This window comes from Hypanus sabinus, chromosome 8 (genome assembly GCF_030144855.1).
Source record: "Hypanus sabinus isolate sHypSab1 chromosome 8, sHypSab1.hap1, whole genome shotgun sequence".
NCBI lineage: Eukaryota > Metazoa > Chordata > Chondrichthyes > Myliobatiformes > Dasyatidae > Hypanus > Hypanus sabinus.
The window spans coordinates 112,023,530-112,046,379 of record NC_082713.1 but is presented as its reverse complement, the minus strand read 5'-3'; the positions used below and the strand labels follow the sequence as shown (position 1 = coordinate 112,046,379).

The 22,850-nt window shown below is 39.6% G+C and overlaps 1 protein-coding gene across 2 annotated transcripts in view; it reads left to right on the top strand.

Annotated features, from left to right (window-relative positions):
- Positions 1–22,850, top strand: part of LOC132398335 (host cell factor 2-like) — a 67,865-nt gene that overhangs the window by 4,460 nt on the left and 40,555 nt on the right. For both annotated transcript variants that reach the window (XM_059977604.1, XM_059977603.1), the window contains exons 2-11: positions 1,755–1,903; positions 2,097–2,257; positions 5,752–5,954; positions 7,749–7,833; positions 9,800–9,906; positions 11,942–12,121; positions 13,929–14,219; positions 19,292–19,479; positions 20,669–20,893; positions 22,283–22,387. In XM_059977604.1, the coding sequence (XP_059833587.1) occupies positions 1,755–1,903; positions 2,097–2,257; positions 5,752–5,954; positions 7,749–7,833; positions 9,800–9,906; positions 11,942–12,121; positions 13,929–14,219; positions 19,292–19,479; positions 20,669–20,893; positions 22,283–22,387 (1,694 nt within the window). The remainder of the gene's footprint in view (positions 1–1,754; positions 1,904–2,096; positions 2,258–5,751; positions 5,955–7,748; positions 7,834–9,799; positions 9,907–11,941; positions 12,122–13,928; positions 14,220–19,291; positions 19,480–20,668; positions 20,894–22,282; positions 22,388–22,850) is intronic.

Below are 22,850 nucleotides of genomic sequence, written 5' to 3'. Positions count from 1 at the left end.
AAACCCTAGGGTTGATGGCTGCCTACTAATCAAGTGATGTGGAAATACAAAACCGTTCCTGTGCAGCAGGGTGACTGGGACACATTAGAATCAATGTACATGTCTTTTTCACTACATTTGCAGTCTTTGCAGTCCAAGCAAAACTTTGTTAAAAAAAAATTTTCATTTTAAAGATCTGGTCTTTTTATTCTTCTGTATATTGTTCTTTCTGCACATTTTACAAAATGCATCATATTTTCCAAGAAGAAAAGACATATTGCTATAATTAATCTTAGATGTACATATGCTTGAGGAATTGTTTGTCCGTAATGAGGAAATGAGTGCTTGAAGATCAAGACTCAAACTGGAACCGAGGTCTGTAGGGCAGTTGTGAACCTGTCTCCTGTAAGCTTCAATAACATGCATTACCCGTGCAAAGCCCCCAGGTGTGGGAGAAATGCAATAAAACTGAGGAATCTCTATCTGACCATTCAGATATCCCGATGGTTCAACATCAGGCATACCAGGTGATGTTTCCTGTGCTCCCTCCCCATTCACTGGTGTCCCGACTTTTGTGCTTAAAATTTATACCGGAAAATACTAGTCCAGCAACAACACAGTCCTGGATGTGTCAGGTTACTGTGCTATCAATATTGTCTTCGCAAAATCCTCCAGCCAACATCAGAGTCCTCTTCCATGTCAACATTATTAAAGCCCTAATGTCAACATGTATTAAAGCCCTAATTACACTTGGTGACACTCTATTCCAAACATCTTCACGTCAAAAGAATAATAAGTGGGCAGAGTAAACAGTTCAAGGGTGTTCTCAAATCCTCCTTGAAAATGGTTAATATCCTCACTGACTTGTGATGATTATGTCTGAACAAAATGGCAAAGGAGCATTTAGGATAGCACTGAATTAGTTTCGACAGGACCATGAATGGTAGGAGCCCACTACCCATCCACCCACCCTGTCAGTCAATTCCTGCTCCAGCTGAGCCAGACTCTGCAGGGTGCATGTTGGTTGCTTCAGGCACCTGGAACCCACAAAACCCGAATGGAAGCAAGTCCTCTTCAACCCCAAGGAATGCCTAAAAGGACGAATGAACATTGTCTTCTTCTCAACCCATTTATGATGTGAAGCATTTGCTTAATGCATTAAAGGAATTTCATTGCACCCTGGTGTATATTATAATAAGATAATCTAATCAAAGGTTTAAATCAAAGATTTTCTGTTGCCAACTTCAGTGAATGTTTCCTATTGAAAGTTTTACTTACTGCCCATTACACTGCTGGTGTTTAGGGCAGCAATGGAGATCTTCCATCTCTGTGTGTCCTTGGCCACTCAGATGTAGAAGGATTCTTCATTGCTGTTTCCATAACAGTTCTGTTTTACCAGTCAGGGTTGTTAGCCCTGAGCTGAACCCTCAAACTGGGAGGATTGGTGGACCATTGGCCTTTACCCTTTGACTTGTTTGGCATGGATGCCAAAGCATAAAGCCCTGACTCCAGCCAGCATAGTTCTCTGGGGTTATTGAGGCACACAAGCTTCCAAGCTATGTGGTCCTCTTGGTGGATTGAAAGTTTTGTCCCAACAGTGGTAACTTTTAAGCCTGTTTTAATGGCAGTTTAAGTAATAATAATATCCTTTAAAAATGAATTTTCAATAGTCAAATGTACTAAATATGAAGGGCAACACATATTTTTTCCATGAAATGGTTTTACACAGTGCATTCAACCCTGTCTTCCTTTGTTCTGTGAATATTTTATTGCAGCCACAAACCAGTGGTTCATTCCTGCCGTTAGAGGGGATATCCCACCAGGCTGCGCAGCTTATGGTTTCATTTGTGATGGTACCAGGATTCTGGTATTTGGAGGAATGGTGGAGTATGGAAAGTATAGCAATGATTTGTATGAGCTGCAGGTGAGCATTGCTTTCAGCTGTCTCATTTAACAGTTTTCAAATATAAATATGGTGTCTGTATGAACTTCTCAGAACCCTTAATCTTCATTTTAGAAATCTGTGTACTTCTCATATACCACTTCGATAAATTGGTTGAATTCTCTTGTGTGTAATTTATTTTTTAAGTTGTAAATCTGATTTACCTTTGTTCAAGGCAAGTCGGTGGGAGTGGAAAAAACTGAAACCAAAACCACCCAAAAATGGTCCACAGCCCTGTCCCCGCCTTGGTCATACCTTGTGTCTGGTTGGTAATAAATGTTATTTATTTGGAGGTTTGGCAAATGACAGTGAAGACCCAAAGAATAATATTCCAAGGTATTCTTCTGTTTCTAATATATTATGAAATGTTTGAATATTTCAGTACTCGCACTGTAATGGTCTTTGGATAAACTAATCATTGGTTGGTGCACTATTAATCTTGGTTTTATTTCACCGAGATTTATACTTTGGATTAACAGAATTCTACTTTTTAGAAATTAATTTGTTTGGAATATATCAGTTTTTTAATATTGTATTTATTTTGACATTTATCAATTGTGATTTTCAGAATGACAGTAAAATTATGCATTCTGTCAAAATAAATTGTAATATAAACCTTGCCACTTTGAACTGTCTTGTTACTTCAGTGGTTACTTAGAAGAGGCAAATGTAAGAACACAGCTTCTTGGGCTGCTTGCTCAATTTTTTAAAAAAAATGTTTGATGAACTTGCCAATGAATTCTGATTTTAGCAGTGTAAATATTTTATGTTGTGGATGTGAAGTGAAATGGATATGCATTGCACTTCGATAGTACTTTTAAGCAAACTCATCTCCAAACGCCTAATCCTGGGACTTGACACTTCCTTTATCAATTGGATTGTTGACTTCCCAGTCAACAGACTGCAATCAGTAAGGACAGGCAACAACACCTTTGCCACGGATACTCTCAAAGCTGGCACCCCCACAGTTCCCTTCTCTAATCCCTACACAGACACACACCCACACATGGGGCCCACACTTGTGGAAAGAGCATTGGTACAAGATGTATATATGTTGCAGACCTTATATTTTAACTGTTACTGTAAAGCAAAACAGGAACTGGCCTGTAGATTACCTCTACAAACTAAGTTTAGTGACTTGTTCTACTCACGACATAACTTATTTAAAGTAGCGAAAGTCTCAAGATCATAGTCAAAAGGGCACTGGAGTGAGGAATGCACACTGATCAAGTATGAGGTAAAATTGGTGTAAGTGACAACAAACATTTTAGTCTGATAAAACTTTCTTTATGACTGGTTGACTTTGACAGGCCATCATTGAAACAGAGGTACACAGTACATTTAAAACTTGCTTTGGGTACGATCCTTAGAATTTTCACTTTATTTTTCATACTGAATACATACGTGAAAAATCAGGCTAGTGTAGTTATAGAGCCATCATCTTGCAACGCCAAAGACATGGATTCAGTCCTGACCCTGGGTGCTGGCTGAGTTTTAACTTTTGATGTCAGAGTTTAATTCTTTTGCACTGAGTGGTGAGTGCATGGAGCACTCTGTCAGGAGTGGTGGTAGAGGCAGATATGTTTGGGACAATAGACAATAGATGCAGAAGTAGACCATTCTGCCCCTCGAGTCTGCTTCGCCATTCTGAGATCATGGCTGATCATTCACTATCAATACCCAGTCCCTGCCTTGTCCCCATATCCCTTGATTCCCCTATCCATCAGATATCTATCTAGCTCCTTCTTGAAAGCATCCAGAGAATTGGCCTCCACCGTCTTCCGAGGCAGTGCATTCCACACCTCCACAACGCTCTGGGAGAAGAAGCTCTTCCTCAACTCTGTTTTAAATAACGGACCTCTTATTCTCAATCCATGCTCTCTGGTACTGGACTTTCCCAACATCTGGAACATATTTCCTGCCTCAATCCTATCAAATCCTTTAATTATCTTAAACGTTTCAATCAGATCCCCTCTCAATCTCCTCAATTCCAGCGTGTACAAGCCCAATCTCTCCAATCTCTCTGCGTAAGACAGCCCTGCCATCCCAGGAATCAACCTAGTGAATCTACGCTGCACTTCCTCAATTGCCAGAATGTCCTTCCTTAAACCTGGAGACCAAAACTGTACACAATATTCCAGGTGTGGTCTCACCAGAGCCCTGTACAAATGCAAAAGGACATCCTTGCTCTTGTACTCAATTCCCCTTGTAACAAAGGCCAACATTCCATTTGCCCTCTTCACTGCCTGTTGCACTTGCTCATTCACCTTCATTGACTGGTGAACTAGGACTCCTAGGTCTCTTTGCATTTCTCCCTTACCTAACTCTACACCGTTCAGACAATACTTTGCCCTCTTGTTCCTGCTTCCAAAGTGGATAACTTCACATTTATTCACATTGAATGACATCTGCCAAGTATCTGCCCACTCACCCAGCCTATCCAAGTCTCCCTGTATTCTAACGTCCTCTTTGCATGTCACACTGCCACCCAGTTTAGTATCGTCAGCAAACTTGCTGATATAGTTTTCAATGCCCTCATCTAAATCGTTGTCATAAATCGTAAAGAGCTGTAGTCCCAATACAGAGCCCTGTGGTACCCCACTAGTCATCTCCAGCCAGTCCGAGAAACACCCATTCACTGCTACCCTTTGCTTTCTATCTGCCAACTAGTTTTCTATCCATGTTGAAACCCTCCCCCCAATGCCATGAGCTCTGATTTTACTCACCAATCCCCTATGTGGCACCTTATCGAATGCCTTCTGAAAATCTAGGTACACAACATCCACTGGTTTACCCTTGTCTAACATCCTTGTTACACCCTCAAAAAACTCCAACAGATTAGTCAAGCATGATTTGCCCTTGGTAAATCCAAGCTGGCTCGTCCTAATCCTATTTCTGCCATCAAGATGTGCCACTATTTCGTCCTTAATAATGGACTCAAGCATTTTCCCCACGACTGACGTTAGGCTAACAGGGCGATAGTTCTCCGTTTTCTCCTTCCCTCCCTTCTTGAAAAGTGGGATAACATTAGCCACTCTCCAATCATCAGGAACTGATCCTGAATCTAAGGAACATTGGAAAATGATTACCAATGCATCCGCAATTTCCTGAGCCACCTCTTTTAGAACCCTTGGATGCAGACCATCTGGACCCGGGGATTTATTAGCCTTCAGTCCTACCAGTCTACTCATCACAGTTTCTTTCCTAATGTCAATCTGTCTCAATTCCTCTGATAACTTATGACCCTGGCCCATCCATACATCTGGGAGATTGCTTGTGTCCTCCCTGGTGAAGACAGATCTAAAGTACGCATTAAATTCTGTTGCCATTTCTCTGTTTCCCATAACAATTTCTCCCAATTCATTCTTCAAGGGGCCAACATTGTTCTTAACTATCTTCTTTCTCTTCACATAGCTAAAAAAGCTTTTGCTATCCCCTTTTATATTCCTGGCTAGACTGAGCTCATACCTGATTTTTTCTCTCCGTATTGCTTTTTTAGTTAAGATCTGCTGTTCCTTAAAACTTTCCCAATCATCTGTATTCCCACTCATCTTAGCCCTGTCATACTTCTTTTTCTTTAATGCTATACAATCTCTGACTTCCTTTGTCAACCACTGTGGCCCCTTCCCCCTCTTTGAATCCTTCCTTCTCATTGGAATGGACATTTAAGAAACTTTTAGATAGGTACATGGATATAGGAAGGAAGGGTTAGATTGATTTTAAAGTGGTTTATAAGTTTGGCACAACATCATGGGCTGAAAGACTTGTACTCTGCTTTAGTGTTTAATGTTCTATGTACTCTCTTAAAGCTTTCTTTCTTATATTTGAAGGTACTTGAATGACTTGTACACTGTAGAACTTAAAAGTGGATCTGGTGTGGTAGGTTGGGACATTCCTGTTACACATGGTACTCCACCTCCTCCAAGGGAATCTCATACAGCAGTTGTTTATAAAGATTCAAAAAAACCGAAGATGATCATTTATGGAGGGATGAGCGGGTGCCGACTTGGTGACCTATGGATATTGGATGTGGGTAAGTGCGTAACAAACATAAAAGAAGGACCTGCATTGGTCCTGGTTGCAGCCTAGGCGATGCAAGTGCTAGTTTGAACAGGGGAGACTCTGAGACTGACTGATTTTTGGTGATTTCAGGGGGAATAAAGTTGGCTAGGAATCTGGGGTAAACTGTCCTACTATCCTTTAATGTTCTTACACAGTGAGCTTTTGTTTCATTTGCTTGAGAGACTGGGAGAGTCATCGTTCAGTATCTCATATCTCACTCAAGAGGTGACATCTCTGAAAGTGCAGCACTTCATCAAGAACTGATGGATGCCAGGGTGGCCAAGTGGTCTAAGGATCAAAATCCTTCCCTAATGAAGTGAGCGGCCCTGTCTCCAGCTGGAGGCATGGGTTCAAATCCAACTTCCAACCACATGTTGGGAAGCACGGTGGCTTAGTGATTAGCAGTGCCAAGTTCCATTCCATAGAAGTTTGTGCATTTTTGCCCGTGACCAAGTGGGTCTCCCTCAACATTAGTGGGTTACTAGATTAATTGGTCACGGGTGTAATGGGGTGGCGGGGCTCATTGGGCTGTTCTATATCTCTAAAATAAAAATAAATATTGCACTTGAGTCTCTGCACCTTAACCCTACAGCCTTTAGACAGAAAGAAAGTGCTGCCATTTGAGCTGTGGATAGTTAGTTGTTAACAAGTTCTGAATGATTTTCGGATATTTGCATATTAAAGCTACTACAAAGTTCTGAGTAGGTGTGGATAAAATATAGGGGTTATTTTAAAATCAATATTTATACTTAAAGCATTGATGTTGTTACAGAAGTCTGTGATTGTAGAAAGGGAAGATGCTGCGTCTTCTAAACCTTCAGTTCAAAACTCCTCTTGCAAGTTGCCGGCATGAACAGTTGAAAGCAGAATATCCATATTATTTAAGGAAAGAAAAAATAAGTACTGTATAATGGGTATACGTACCAGTATTCCAGGATGTTATTTGGAATCAAGCTCTCTTCATGTAGTGCTTCTTTACATAACTTTGATACCGAATGAAACCAGGAAATTTCATGGTCAGACAATTAACTGATATAGATATTGAAGTTATATTGTGCCAAGTGTAATTTCCAGCTTATAGAGTCATAGAGCATCACTTCATAGAAACACGCCCTTCGGCCCAAATAGTCCATGCTGAATTGTTATACCTAGTCCCATCGACCAAAATTTGAATTGGGTATCTTCAAATGATTGCCATTCTGCTCTGTTACCTCAAATGTGCTCTCAGGATTTGCTCTGCCACAGAAATTGTTAATTTAATAAAACAAATCAGTCATTAAATATTGAGTTTGAAATTAGAATGCATATCTCCATGATTCTATCTATGGAGATGCAACATTTGTATATATAAATGTATTTCCACACACATTAGGCAAATTTATCTCAGAGACATCATAGGAATAGATAGATTTTCAGTTGCAATATTATCTCAATTAAAGGTACGATTCTGCTTTTTGAATGGAGGTGCATTAAACCCAGATGCAATTGCAGAGTCCTCATGACTAAGTAAGGAAAGCTATTGTAGAAATAATGAGGAAAACAAAAAGAAAAACTGCACACGCTGGAAATTTGAAGTAAATATAAAGTAGTGAAAATACTCAGCAGGTCAGGTGGCATCACCTGTATAGAGGAAAGGAGAACTTTGGGTGAGTGACCTGTCACTTTGCAAAATCACTAACCTAAAATATTAACTCTTTCTCTCTCCACTTGCTCCATGATCAGGGATGATCATTTGTTAAAGATGTACATTTTCCTGTGCTTACAGAAAGCTTGGTTTGGACAAAGCCAATAACCAAGGGTTCAACACCGCTCCCCCGGAGTTTGCATTCCGCTACTGTCATTGGGAATAAGTAAGTGCTCGGAAATAATTAGAGGATTATCCTACGCATTCAGTAATGTAGAGGTTGAACAGGTGTAGGGATGAGACAGGACCATACTCTATTTCTTACCATGTTAACTAATTGCAGTAATTTCTCCTGTAGAGTGCAAGTATAATCTAGCTAATTGTGCTGGTGGCAGAGAAATATTTTATTACAAACATGTTAATCCATTTTTCATGGAAGCAGTACTATAGAAATTAGTATTGTGAATGGTATTTATTCTTAAGTGACTTAATAGTGTATTAGTTATTTATAAAAACATTTTTACAAATAATTACACATTGAATATTAAAAACTGAAAGATCTTTCCTGCTGCAAGTCTTCAGAAAGTATTTGTTTCTGTGTGAAAAATAATCAAGGATGAGCTAAAGGCACTTTCAAAGAAAAAAGCATAATCTGAAAACATGTTGGTCTTGCTGGAGGAAATGTGCAGCTGTCCAAATGAATATTCTGCTGACCATAACACAACATATTAACTAACTATACTTCTGTAGGTTTGGAGTGGAGTATTTATAAACTTTTTTTTTAACAAATACACTCATCATAGTAGTGTATGTTCATTGATAAATTAAAAGTACTTGGTTGTAGTGAAGTTCTTAAATTCTTCATTATTTTGAAATGGGTGTGAGGTTGTAGCAGCATGGTAGCACAATGCCAGCGACCCAGATTCAATTCTTGCAGCTGTCTAAATAGTTTGCACATTCTCCCCATGACAGCGTGGGTTACCTCCACGTGCTCCAGTTTCCTCCCACAGTCCAAAGACATACCGTTTGGTGGGTTAATTGGTCATTGTAAATTGTCCTGTAATTAGGCTAAAGTTAAATAGGGGATTGCTAGGTGGCACAGCTCAGAGGGCCAGAAGGGTGAATTCAGTGCTGTACCTCAATAAATAAATAGGTAGATAGAACTTAAAGCTACCAAACAGCTTTGGATGGGCACGAGTACTTCAACTTGTCTTTGCGTCATTTGGAGTGTAACATTGAAAATCCATCCAAGAGTTGGGGTCCAGTCAGCAGCTAGTTTGATTAAATCAATTGAATTTTTTTTATTAATGACCCTTTAGTAGGTGACAGCATAATGGTCTCACAGCTTCAGTGACCTGGGTTTAATCCTGACCTCTGGTGTTGTCTGTATGGAGGTTGTTCATTCTCCCTGCGACTGCATGGGGCTTCTCAGTTTCCTCTATCAACCTGAAAGTACACAGGTTATTTGGCCCCTGTAATGTTGCCCCTAGTGGGTTGGTGAGTGATAAAATCTGGGAGGAACAGAGGGAGATTAAAATGGATTGGGGTAGAATTAGTGTATAAATGGGTGATATGATCAGCAGTGACACAGTGGGCTTTCCATGCTGTATCTCTGACTCTGAAGTTCATAATCATACAAAAAGTGAACTTTCAGTAAAATTATTAGAGGATAAGCTTGAAAGTAAAAGTGCTTTAGTGTGTTGTCTAATATTTGCCTACTATTTGAACGCTATATTTTTTTATTATTAAATTGTAATCATTGTTTAGCATCTCATCTGTTATGTAACACACTTCCAAGCTAGGTGCTAGAATTTTGTTATCAGTGGTCCTTTCAGTTTCCATAAACTATTATCTGTATTTGTCGCTTTGATAATTACATATTCATTTAAATCTTTTTATTAATTAGAAGGTCAATTTTCCAAATTCTGTATTTCTTCTCATTCATCTCTGAATGAGGATATTGTTTTTGGATGTGCGTTTTTGCAGTTGGTGCTGTACATTTCTGAACACTCCAAATTCATTGTGGTTTGGATAATTGACATTCTCTTGTATTTAAGCAGCATGAGCCATTACTGATTGTGTTTCCCTTGTTAAGTCCAATATATCTGTTTTTAAATACAAATGCACAGTTTTGTTGTAAATAGTTTTCAGCACAACCTGTTTTTTTTTGTCTGTACTTATTTTTTCTTTAGAATGTATGTCTTTGGTGGCTGGGTACCACTTGTGATGGATGATGTGAAAGTTGCCACTCATGAAAAGGAATGGAAGTGCACAAATACACTTGCTTACTTACTTTTAGGTCAGTCCCTTGAGTTTCTTACTTAAGTGACTAATGGGTATGGAATCAAACCAGATTTTCCCATCTTGTTAACGCCTAGGATTGTTTGCAGATTGTCTCACAAAATTATATCCTTTTCCTGTTTCCATTCTTTTGTGTAATTACAAATCATGTTAGGTATCACTTGTTACATGGTCATCAGCACTCTTGGTCTGTATCAGAAGGTTGTAAGAAATTAAGAAAAAGGAGTCAGTATCTTCTTAAGCCCATGAACCCCTACTGGGGCATAGGCTGTCAACAGCAGCTCCCCAGAGTTCTCTGTCCTGGGCTGATAGAAGGCTTCACCACACAACTTCACATGTCTTCTAGGCAAAGAACCTTCCTCTAGGGATTGGGTCTTTAGAGCTTTTGTTGGTGTTTCAGTAGCTCTTGAGTTTTTATGGAATGGGGTTGCCTAACCTTCCTCCTTTCAGGCTTGGGACTGTCTGTGGTGGAGTTCAGAAATACAAGTGGGATTAGGCAATCTGGCTCGTAGAGTCTACTCCTCCATTCAGTAAGATCATGACTGATACGTCCATAGACTCATCTCCACCTACCTGCCTTTTCACCATCATTCCCCTGCTGTCAAAATCTAACTGTGTCTTCAATAGATTTAATGAGGTAGCTTCCCTGGCCAGATGATTCCATTTATTCACTACTCTCTGGGGAAAGCAGTTTGAGTCATGGTTTCGAGTTCTACTCCAGAGACCTGAACTCAAAATCTAAGCTGCAATGTCTTTTGCTGAGATTTTAAACGGAAAAAATGAATACATTAATTAGCCACATAGGTTTATTCAATTAAAAAAAATCAAAGTTACAGAGGCTAAGCATTGAGGGTAACCAAAAATCTAGTTCTGGATTTCCCATCAGAAAAATTTGGTTCTTGCCAGAATTTTGGACTAGTACATTCCAGAAGTAAATTTAGAGTCAATAGTTTTGAACTCTGTTCTGATGATGGGTCATTGACATGAAATGTTGACTCTGTTTCTGAAACCAAGGGTGCTGCCTGACCTGTTGAGTTCTTCCTGCGTTACAATCATTTGCTTTTTTTTTTGCTCCAGTTCAAATTATTTGCTTGCTTACTCCGTTTGTACAGTAACTTAATCATTTTTGAGAAGAAAAGTCTTCATGATTGTTCATTTCCTTGATATCTACATTTGTATTGATTATGTTCTCATTAGTTTTCTTGACCCTTGGCTGGGTGATATTTAATTTACGCAATTCATCTACTGTGACCACAGACATACAGTATCAATTGCAGTTCTGCGATATTGAATATTTACAATAAATATTCAAACAATACAAATTGACCTGATTATTACTGCATTAACTCTCATATTCATATCTGTTTATAAACCAAGTGAATTGTAACCCAGATGATAATTGCCTCAAGATATAGGCAGAAGAATTTTCATACTTTAGAGAAAATTAACCTGTTATAGTTGCCAACCTTGATCATAAAATGTGTTGTCATTTTGTAAAAGGTTTACCTATTACAAATTGAATAGTCTTCTCTTCATTTTCTTAATTTTGGCTGTTTCATGCATATCATCCTGGAGCCAATTGTTTCTAGTATGAGCAGTGTTTGGTTTACGCATGAGTGATTTTAAAATTCAGAACTATTTCTGATTATCTAATTCCACAGGAGTAAAGAGTTATCTGATTGACATTACTAAACTAGTTTTATGTTAATGAGAAGTGCTTGGCTACAACGTATGTTATACTAATATACTGAATGGTATTCATTTATACACCAGTTACTACCTGTTTGAGATGAGCTGGTTTAAAAAAAAAGTCCTTTTTTAAAAAATGTAAGTAATGGGAGATAACCACTGTGTTAATACTGAGAGTATATAATTTGAAAATGTAACTTATGTGATCCAATTTAATTTGTAGCCTTACTTCAGCAATACTGACTTGTGCCAGAGTTTCAGAATATTATGTTGCTATGTTGTTCATATTTATGTTGTGATTTTAAAAATTGCTTTGACAAAAGTTGGTGCTATATTTCTAACAGATGGCAATATCTGGACACCTGTAGTCTCAGACACATTGGAGGACAATGTTCCAAGGGCTAGAGCTGGCCACTGTGCTGTTGCTATTCACACTCGCCTTTATATTTGGAGTGGAAGAGATGGCTACCGGAAGGCTTGGAACAATCAAGTCTGCTGCAAAGATCTTTGGTATTTGGAAACTGGTGGGTGGTGCTTATTCCTTTATTCTTAAGTTTAGCTTTAAGGAAAATGAAAGATTGTCTTATGGTTAATCTAAAATTCCTATGAAGTAAATGATGCATTCATCTAATAAAAGGGAAACTTTCAAAGGTTATATCGTCAACAAACTTGGATCTCTTGCATTTGGGTCCCTCATCTAAGTCGTTGATGTTGATTGTGAGTGTCAGGGATCCCTGTACCAGACCCAATGGCACTTCACCTTCATTTGTCACATGTGCTGTGAAATGCATTGTTTTACGTCAATGACTAACACAGTCCAAGGATTGTACTGGGGACAGTTCGCAAATGTCGCTATGCTTCTGGTGATAATGCTAGTGACATCACCCAGCCCCTACCGACTGTGTTCTCACTCTCTGCTAATATAGTACCTCCTTTAACATCCACGCTAGTCTTGTTTAATAGCCTTTGTGGCATCTGAAAGTCAAATACATCACATCAGTTGGTCTTTCTTTGTTCTGTTAGCTACAACCTCAAAATTCCCAATCAGTTTGTCAGACACAAGAGTCATATGGGAGAGAAACAGGCCCTTCAACCCACCATGTACAGGCCTACCATTTTGCCCATCTAGACTAATCCCATTTGCCTACACTAGGTCTGTATCTTTTATCTTGCCTACTTAAGTGCCACACACAAAATACTAGAGTTCAGACAGCATCTATGGTGAGGAATAAAGAGATGATGTTTCAGGCTGAGTCCCTTCATCAGGACTCTTAATCTATTCAAGTACCTATTTGAAAGTCTCTTGAACAAAATGTGGTATCTAACTCCATCTCCTCTGGCAGCAAATTCCAGATATTAACCACTATTTGTGTGGAAATCTTTCTCCTCTGATCGCTAAACCTCCACTCTCTCACCTTAAACCGTAAGTCAAATTAATTTCTCTAGGAATAATTGTTCACGAATGCTAGTTTCTTTGTGCTCCTCATTTACTCTACAGCTGTAGCCCTTCACTATTTCTAGCTTTGTTGTCCATACTTATAAAATATGTATTCCATTCCCTATTGTGCCCTTACTCCCCAATATAATTTCTCCCTTGTAGCTAATTATTTCCTTGTGATGTAGTTATACAAGTTTGTATTTCTTTCCCTCCTCCCACATTCTTATTCTGGCTCTTTGCTCTGCCTTTCCAGTACTGATGAACAGTCTCAGCCCAAAACATCAATTTGCCATAGATGTTGTTGACCTGCTGAGTTCCTCCAGCATTTAGTGTGTGAAATTTGAACAGCTTCCTTTTCTTTAGCAATGTTTCTGTCCACCTTCACGGAATGCTCATGTCCCAAATTTATTACTTACTTTTTACTAATTATAATAATTTCCTTTGATCCAATTCAATCTTTAACTTGAAAGCCATAGTTGGACCATTTCTCCTGTTAGCTTTGTTTTGCCTGAGTAAACTGTGTTAGTCATTACTGGTGTATTGCCTTAAGTCTTTAATAAAGTTTCTCAACCTGCCATAGCTGATTCGTGGCTCATGTCAGTTTGCTTTACTCCAATTTAATATCCTCATTTCAGATTGAATTCTCAATCTTTATATGAAATTCTATCATATTATGAACACTTTTACTGAAAAGTCCTTTTACAACCAAATCTTTCTCATTACAGAATACCAATTCTAAAATAGTTTGCTCCCTTGTAACTGAGCACAATAGTTTAACCTATAAATTTCTTTGAGCAGAAGATTAAGATGTTGGGTGTTTGGGAGGAAAAGGGAAAGATTGTAATATATATGTCTTATAAATGTAATTAAAACAAGGTTTCCTTTGTCTTTAGAAAAGCCCCCTGCTCCTTCTCGGGTGCAGTTGGTTCGAGCCAGTACAAACTCCCTTGAAGTGTGTTGGGGTGCTGTTCCAACAGCAGATGCCTACCTTCTTCAGCTACAGAAGTATGATATGCCACCAACAACTACTACCACCACCATGACATCTGCGTCATTAAGCAACGCTTCATTGCCACAGAAGATTCCGTGCAGCCCTATTTCTCCTACGCCACCTTCACCAGTCATGCCACAGCCTGTTCCTAAAGTAACTTCTTCCAGTGGCATATCAGCTCCTGGATTGACAAGTAAGCCACAATATTTTTTGTAACAATTATGCATTTTTTTTCTTAAACTGGTTTGACTTCCTGTGAAGGGCCCAGAATTTCAACACCAGGTCTGTGTTTGCACATGTAGGAATTGTATAAGAATATTTACTATTAAACCATAAGATATAGGAGCAGAATTAGGCTATTTGTCCCCACAAGTCTCTCCTACATTTCATTATGGCTGATTTATTATCACTCTCAACTACGTTCTCCTGCCTTCTCCCTGTAAACTTTGACACCCTGACTAATCAAGAGCCTATCAATCTTTCATCCTGTTAAGAGAAGTTATCTTTTAGTATGGCTGCCTTTGAGAACTCTTCACTTAATTGCACTTAAGCTGCAACATTGGAGTAATTGTACTCCCATCTGAATTATACTCAGCTTACACTTAATTGGGGTGAGTTTCAGAGACAGGCAGTCATTGCTTGACCAGCATTAGTGCACAATTGCAGCTTGATTTTACTACATTTCATCTGTTCATTTTAAGTGACTAACCAAAGCTCCTATCTTGAAGACAGAAAAGCCAAATGGAAGTGAATCTATCAGTAGCATTACGGGCTTTTGCCACTGTTGATCCTTGCTAAACCCTGTTGAACGCAATAGGAAAGAATAGCTTGTGTATTGAACCTTCAGTATTTTTAAGGAAAAAACAAATTTTGATTTGTAGATGATTTTGATTTATCATGGCTGTTGCAAAGGTATGAGTTCGTAGTCATTGAACTCTGTAGCACAGAAACAAGTCATGAATCATTAATCTGCCTGGTCCCATTGACCTGCACTTGGACCATATCCCTCCATCCATGTACCTATCCAAATTCCTCTTAAATGCTGAAATTGACTCTGCATTCAGAGCTCTGGAAGACAGCATAAACAGTGCCCTCTACATCAGAAACCACGCCCTTTCCAGAAGTGCAGAGGCCTGAAGGAGAAATCTTTAGAGGAGCGAAAGGCCTTTCTTAAAGAGCACACCACAACTTTCTGCTGCTGTTCTTCAAGCAGTCACTGGGAGAGGGACTGTAATGCTGTCATCCAGTACTCTGAATGTGACAGCGACAAACACATTGCAGCTCTTCATGTTGGCCCACCTCCCTGTATGTGAAGAACAACCCAAGTACCTGCTTGCAGCATGGCGTAGAGGGAGATGAATCCCCTTCCTCTTGAATTGCCACTTTATCCTGTACTGAGGTCTGTGCAGAAAACTCCACCAGTAGGTCATGTTCAAGCCTCGTCAATATTGACCCAGAAAGCCACTCTGAGAAGAGACTGTGTATGTCATCTTGGATGATCAGAGCAACAAGTCTTCAGCTAAATCAAACACAAGGAAATTGCAGCAACACACACAAAATGCTGGTGGAACGCAGCAGGCCAGGCAACATCTATAGGGAGACGCACTGTCAACGATTTGGACCGAGACCCTTCGTCAGGACTAACTGGAAGGAAAGGTAGTAAGAGATTTGAAATTGGGAGAGGGAGGGGAAAATGCGAAATGATAGGAGAAGACCAGAGGGGGAAGGGGTGAAGCTGAGAGCCAGAAAGGTGATTGGCAAAAGGGATACAGAGCTGGAGAAGGGAGAGGATCATGGGACGGGAGGCCCAGGGAGAAAGAAGGGGGAGGGGAGCACCAGAGGGAGATGGAGAACAGGCAGAGTGATGGGCAGAAAGAAAGGGAAAGAAAGGGGAAAAAAAGGGAGGAGGGGGGAAAAAACTAAATATATCAGGGATGGGGTAAGAAGGGGAGAAGGGGCATTAACGGAAGTTAGAGAAGTCAATGTTCATGCCATCAGGTTGGAGGCTACCCAGACGGAATATAAGGTGTTCCTCCAACCTGAGTGTGGCTTCATCTTGACAGTAGAGGAGGCCATGGATAGACATATCAGAATGGGAATGGGACGTGGAATTAAAATGTGTGGCCACTGGGAGATCCTGCTTTTTCTGGCGGACAGAGCGTAGGTGTTCAGTGAAACGGTCTCCCAGTCTGCGTCGGGTCTCACCAATATATAAAAGGCCACACCGGGAGCACGGGACGCAGTATATCACACCAGCCGACTCACAGGTGAAGTGTCGCCTCACCTGGAAGGACTGTCTGGGGCTCTGAATGGTGGTGAGGGAGGAAGTGTAAGGGCAGGTGTAGCACTTGTTCCACTTACAAGGATGAGTGCCAGGAGGGAGATCGGTGGGAAGGGATGGGGTCGGCTTTTACTTATGTGTGCGTGCGCACGCACACACACCACTCCCTTTGCAATTTTTGCTCATTTTCCTCAATTCCTGCTAAAACATTGTTCACATTTACATTTATATTATTTATTATTATATTGTAATTTGCCCTTTACTGTGTCTGTCTTGTTTATTAAGTATTGTACTGTCTTGCACTGTTTTGTGCACTTTATGTAGTCCCATGTAGGTCTGAAGTCTAATGTAGTTTTGTGTTGCTTCACGTAGTCTAGTGTAGTTTTGTGTTGTTTCATGTAGCACCGTGGTCCTGGAGGAACATTGTTTCATTTTTACTGTGTAAAATTGTTTTACTTTTTACCAGCAGTTATGGTTGAAATGACAATAAAAGGGACTTGACTTGAGATGCTGTAAATTCAAGCAACACACACAAAATGCTGGTGGAATGCAGCAGGCCAGGCAGCATCTATAGGAAGAATTTTTGGGTTGACGTTTCAGGTCGAGACTAATGGAAGTAAGAGATTTGAAAGTGGTGGTGGGGGGGGGGGACCCGAAATGATAGGAGAAGACAGGAGGGGGAGGGATGAAGCTAAGAGCTGGGAAGTTGATTGGCAAAAGGTATACAAGGCCAGAGAAGGGGTAGTATTATAGGATGGAAGGCCTTGGAAGAAAGAAAGGGGGAGGGGAGCACCAGAGGAAGATGGAGAACAGGCGAGGACATTGATTTCTCTAACTTCCGTTAATGGCCCTCCTCCCCTCTTACCCCATCCCTATTTATTTGTTTATCTATCTGTCTATATTTATTTATTCCTTTTCATTTTTTTCTTCTTCCTTTTTCTTCTCACTTCACTCTTTCCCTCTCACACTAACTGCTACACTCCAAATAAGAAGGTCCTAACTTATTCATCCTTTCCCTATAACTCAGATTCCTTAGTCCCGACAACATCGTTGAAAATTTTCTACTTCTTTCGATCTTGTATACAGTGGCATGCAAAAGTTTGGGCACCCCTGGTCAAAATTTCTGTTACTGTGAATAGTTAAGTGAGTAGAAGATGAACTGAGCTCCAAAAGTCATAAAGTTAAAGATGAAACATTCTTTTCAACATTTTAAGCAAGATTAGTGTATTATTTTTGTTTTGTACGATTTTAGAGTGAAAAAGAGGAAAGGAGCGCCATGCAAAAGTTTGGGCACCCCAAGAGATTTGAGCTCTCAGATAACTTTTACCAAGGTCTCAGACCTTAATTAGCTTGTTATGACTGTGGCTTGTTCACTGTCATCCTGAGGAAAGGCCAGGTGATGCAAATTTCAAAGTTTTATAAATACCCTGACTCCTCAAACTTTGTCCCAACAATCAGCTGCCATGGGCTCCTCTAAGCAGCTGCCTAACACTCTGAAAATTAAAATAAATGATGCCCACAAAGCAGGAGAAGGCTATAAGAAGATAGCAAAGCATCTTCAGGTAGCCATTTCCTCAGTTCATAATGTAATTAAGAAATGGCAGTAAACAGGAACGGTGGAGGTCAAGTTGAGGTCTGGAAGACCAAGAAAACTTTTCGAGAGAACTGTTCATAGGATTGCTAAAAAGGCAAATTAAAACCCCTGTTTGACTGCAAAAGACCTTCTGGAATATTTAGCAGTCTCTGGAGTGGTGGTGCACTGTTCTACTGTGCGGCGACACCTGCACAAATATATCCTTCATGGAAGAGTCATCAGAAGAAAACCTTTCCTGCATCCTCACCACAAAATTCAGTGTCAGAAGTTTGCAAAGGAACATCTAAACAAGCCTGATGCATTTTGGAAACAAGTCCTGTGGACTGATGAAGTTCATATAGAACTTTTTGGTTGCAATGAGCAAAGATATGTTTGGAGAAAAAAGGGTGCAGAATTTCATGAAAAGAATACCTCTCCACCTGTTAAGCACGGGGGTGGATCGATCATTCTTTGAGCTTGTGTTGCAGCCAGTGCCACAGGGAACATTTCACTGGTAGAGGGAAGAATGAATTCAATTAAATACCAGCAAATTCTGGAAGCAAACATCACTCTGTCTGTAAAATAGCTGAAGCTGAAAAGAGAATGGCTTCTACTACAGGATAATGATCCCAAACACACCTCAAGATTTACAATGCACTACCTCAAGAGGTACAAGCTGAAGGTTTTGCCATGGACCTCACAGTCCCTCACAGACCTAATAAGATTGAAAATCTGGCTAGACCTTAAAAGAGCAGTGCATGCAAGACAGCCCAAGAATCTCACAGAACTTAGAAGCCTTTTGCAAGGAAGAATGGGCAAAAATCCCAATCCCCAAATGAGAATTGAAAGACTCTCAGCTGGCTACAAAAAGCGTTTACAAGCTGTGATACTTGCCAAAGGGGGTGTTACTAAGTACTGACCATGCAGGGTGCCCAAACTTTAGCTTCAGACCCTTTTCCTTTTTTGTTATTTTGAAACTGTAAAAGATGGAAATCAAAAAAGTAATCTTGCTTAAAATATTAAAGAAATATGTCATCTTTAACTTTATGCCTTTTGGAAATCAGATCGTCTTTTACTCACTCAGCTATTCACAGTAACAGAAATTCTGACCAGGGTGCCCAAACTTTTGCATGCCACTGTAGGTCTCTCCTATAGAGAGGTAACCAGAACTGCACACTATACTCCAGATTAGGACCGACCAGGCTATTCAGGTCAGCTGACTCAAGATGGTGTTATTGTTCCACGTGACCCTCTTCCAACCCCTGCAACTTTGTAATATTTTAACATTACCGCATTCCACACTAGTTAACGTATGTTATTTGGGGGAACAATCTGTAATTTCAAGTTGTGGCTTAGTGATTTGTTTAACCAGTAGAGTGTTTTGAATATTTCTGTGTTATGTTCTGCTAAGGCACAGTGACTCCAGTACAAGTCACTGCCACCCAGGTGCCTGGAATATCTTCAGCAGCAACTCATCTGGTTACAGTCTCCCAACAAGCTGTGCAGACGGTGAAGGCTGCAGTTTCTTCCTTGCCAGCTGGAGTCCGCCTCGTTGTCCCTGCACAGAGCACCACCAATGCTGTTCCCTCTGTAGTAAATGTGAGTCTTTATCTTTGTAATCTTTATACTGATTTACAAGGATGAGAATCAAGGATTAACTGTATTCGCTATATACGTTTACATATATTAAGAATTTGCTGAACTGTATTCATTCGACAACAAACAAAAAAAACAACATTCAACAATTAGGAAGACTAAAGAATCATATAAAAATAATCTTAGAAGTGCAGATATGGAATAAAATGTGCATAAATGCATAAACACCATGTATCGACAATGTAAACAGCATTATAAAAAGTGGTTTGAAGTGTTTACAGTGCAGTGACTGAGGTTCTGGATAAGAAACATCTACATCTATTATATAGTGGAGAACGATATTTTGCTTTTTTGTATTTGGGCATTATTGGTAAGGACAAAATTTATTATTCATCTCTAATTACCTTTGGTGATGAGCCCCCAACTATTGCAGTTTCTCTGCCAAGATCACTTATGGTAGTGATAATGAGTAGGAAAGATAGAGTAAAGGCCTGGTATTTTCATGTGCCTGCTGCCCTTGTCTTTAGTGGTTGATCACAGGTTTGAGTGGTTTTGTCAGAGGAACTAAGAAAAGCAATTGCCAATTATGTTATAGATAACTTCATGGTAGAGATAAATTGGAATAGAGAAATTAATTTGTGATGTGCAAGGAGAAAATTAATCTCCAGAAAATGTTCCTTATAAATAAATAATCACTTACAAATGAAGATAAGGTACATAGAAAAAGAATGTATTTTTATATTGTAATACCTTTTAACCAAGGTATTTTAACCAAGCCAATTTGCCCCATTTTTGTAAATCTGAACTTGCTTAGAAAGTGAATGGGTAAAATTGTTCTCTTAAGTTGTAGTAATCAGCTACAAAGAATATGTTGTATTAATGCTTTCCAGGTATACTTTTTTATTAATATTATGTGGACAATATACAGGACTTAGCAAGTCGGGCAGCATCCGACCTGCTGAGGTCATCCAGCCTTTTTGTACGTCTTGATTTGACCACAGCATCTGCAGTACACTTTGTGTTTAATATGCAGGACTTGTAGTTTTATTTAATCGTGAATACAGTAAAAGTGATTTTTTAAACTATTATTTGGAAAAGCAAGGTTGTGGTATTTATCTGAAAATGTGCTATAGGTAGATTTTCTGAGAAATCAATTCCTAAAAAGATGCATGGTTATTTTTATATTTTGCAGGTAAATACACCGGCCACAACAATGCTGAAGACAGCAGCTGCACAAGTGGCAACCTCGTCTGTCTCGCTAAGTTCTGCTTCAACACGTCCTATTATAACAGTACATAAATCTGGGGCTCTCACTGTAGCTCAACAAGCTCAAGTTGTCACCACTGTTGTGGGTGGCGTCACCAAAACCTTCACGCTTGTCAAAAGCCCAATACAATATGGCAGTGGAGGCTCCTTGGTAATTAGTAGATTATTAGATGACTTCCCATTTATTTGCAAAGTTAATAATAGTTAAAGACAATAATAGTTAATTATTAGATGGTTTACATTTCAGACTTGTAATAACATTTTGCTTGGTGTTTCCTTGTCGTTGCATCATGTGTTTCCGGCTTGCTGGGTGAAATTAAAAGGGAGTTGTAATTTGGCTGTCAGATATCGAAAAAAAAACAGTTGATTTGTACAGAGCGAAAAGAAAATACGTGAGGAACTCAGTGGATCAAGTAGCATCTGTAGAGGGTGCAAGGGCTGGCAGTGATAGGTGGGTCCAGGTGAGTGGGTATGATAGGCAGATGGAGGAAGGGAGAGTGAAATTAGTGACAAAGGATGGGAGGTGATGGGTGGAGGTGACAAAGGGTTGCAAATGATGGAATCCGATAGGAAAGGAAAGTGGAGGAAGCATGGAACCAAATAAAAGTGCTGGGGAGGGCAGATGGGGTCAGTAAGGAAAGGAATCCAGTGGAAGGAGTGTGTAGGGGATGGGTGGAGGATGATAGGGGAAAGCTGTTACGATGGTCAGGAGTGTGTGTAGGAGCATCTGGGTATATCAGGAGGAGAGAGAAAATGGATGGGGTGGGGAACATTTCACTGAAATTGGAAAATTTAGTGTTCATGCCCTCAGGGTATAGACTATGCAGGTAAAATCTGAGGCGTCGTTCCTGTAGTCTGCATTCAGCCTCACTCTGGTAGTGGAGAAGATCGTCGGATTGGGAATAGGAAGGCTAAGTAAATTTTATATAGTATATCTCTATAGTACTGTTCATGTTGATCAGAGCACAAGGAGTATTGTGAGAGTTTTTGCCCCATATCTAGGAAAGGATATATTGGCCTTTGAAAGAATCCAGAGGAGGTTTATGAAAATGATCCTGGGAATGAAAGAGTTAATGTTTGAGGAGCAATGGGGAATGTCATTGAAACCTATCAAATATTAAAATGATGGATTTGAAGTCGATGTTCCCTATATTAAGGGAGTCTGGGACCAAATGGTATAGCCTCAGAGTAGAAGAACAGAGATGCAGAGGAATTTCTTGAGCCAGAGAGGGTAATGATCCTATAGAATTCAATGCTACATTCAGTTTTGGAGGCAGAGTCATTGGGTATATTTAAAGCAGAGGTTAATAGAAAGGTTGCCAGAGCTTACAGGGAGAAGGCAGGAGCATGGGGTTGAGAGCAATAATAAATCGGCCATGATGCGCTGAGTGGGCTAATTCTGCTCCTGTGTCTTTTTTAATGTTTGCTTAACATTCCAAACACTTTCACAACCTTGTAGTACCTTTGACGTGCAGTTATTGTTTTACTGTTGATGCTGTTTTTGCTGATGTACCAATTTATATGATTTTCTTCTGCTTAGATCTCCAATTTAGGGAAAATGATGACTCTTGTTCAGACAACTCCTGTGCAGAGTGGTGCAATCACTGGCCAAGCCACTACTGGGTCCTTAGCCCAGTTTATTCAGGTCAGTATTATTAAATGTTTATCATCATAATCTGGAAATGACTATCTGATTTTAGCAGACAGACACATAATGTGCTCTTAACAGGTAAATGACTCAATTTAAGTAATAAAGAATATCAATAGGCTTTCTATTTTAGTCCAATGTACCATAAGCAATAATGTTAAGGCTATATTTTTCTACAGAAAACTTGTGTGTCCATAAAATATTATGAAGGTGCTTCCTTCAGTATATAAAGTGTCACTGTTATGGTCACACTTGTTGCAGCACATGCCTTTTTAAGTTACTATTAACATTTCACATTTAATTTTCTTGTGGACTTTGCTCTCTAGTCCTTGGATGGTTTATGAAGCTTGGTATGTTAAAGCAAGGGCATTATTAATAGTTTTCATAGTTATACATATTTTATAAGTATTATTTTGCTCTGTCTTTACTATTTCACTATTCATTGTTCCCATGTTTCCTC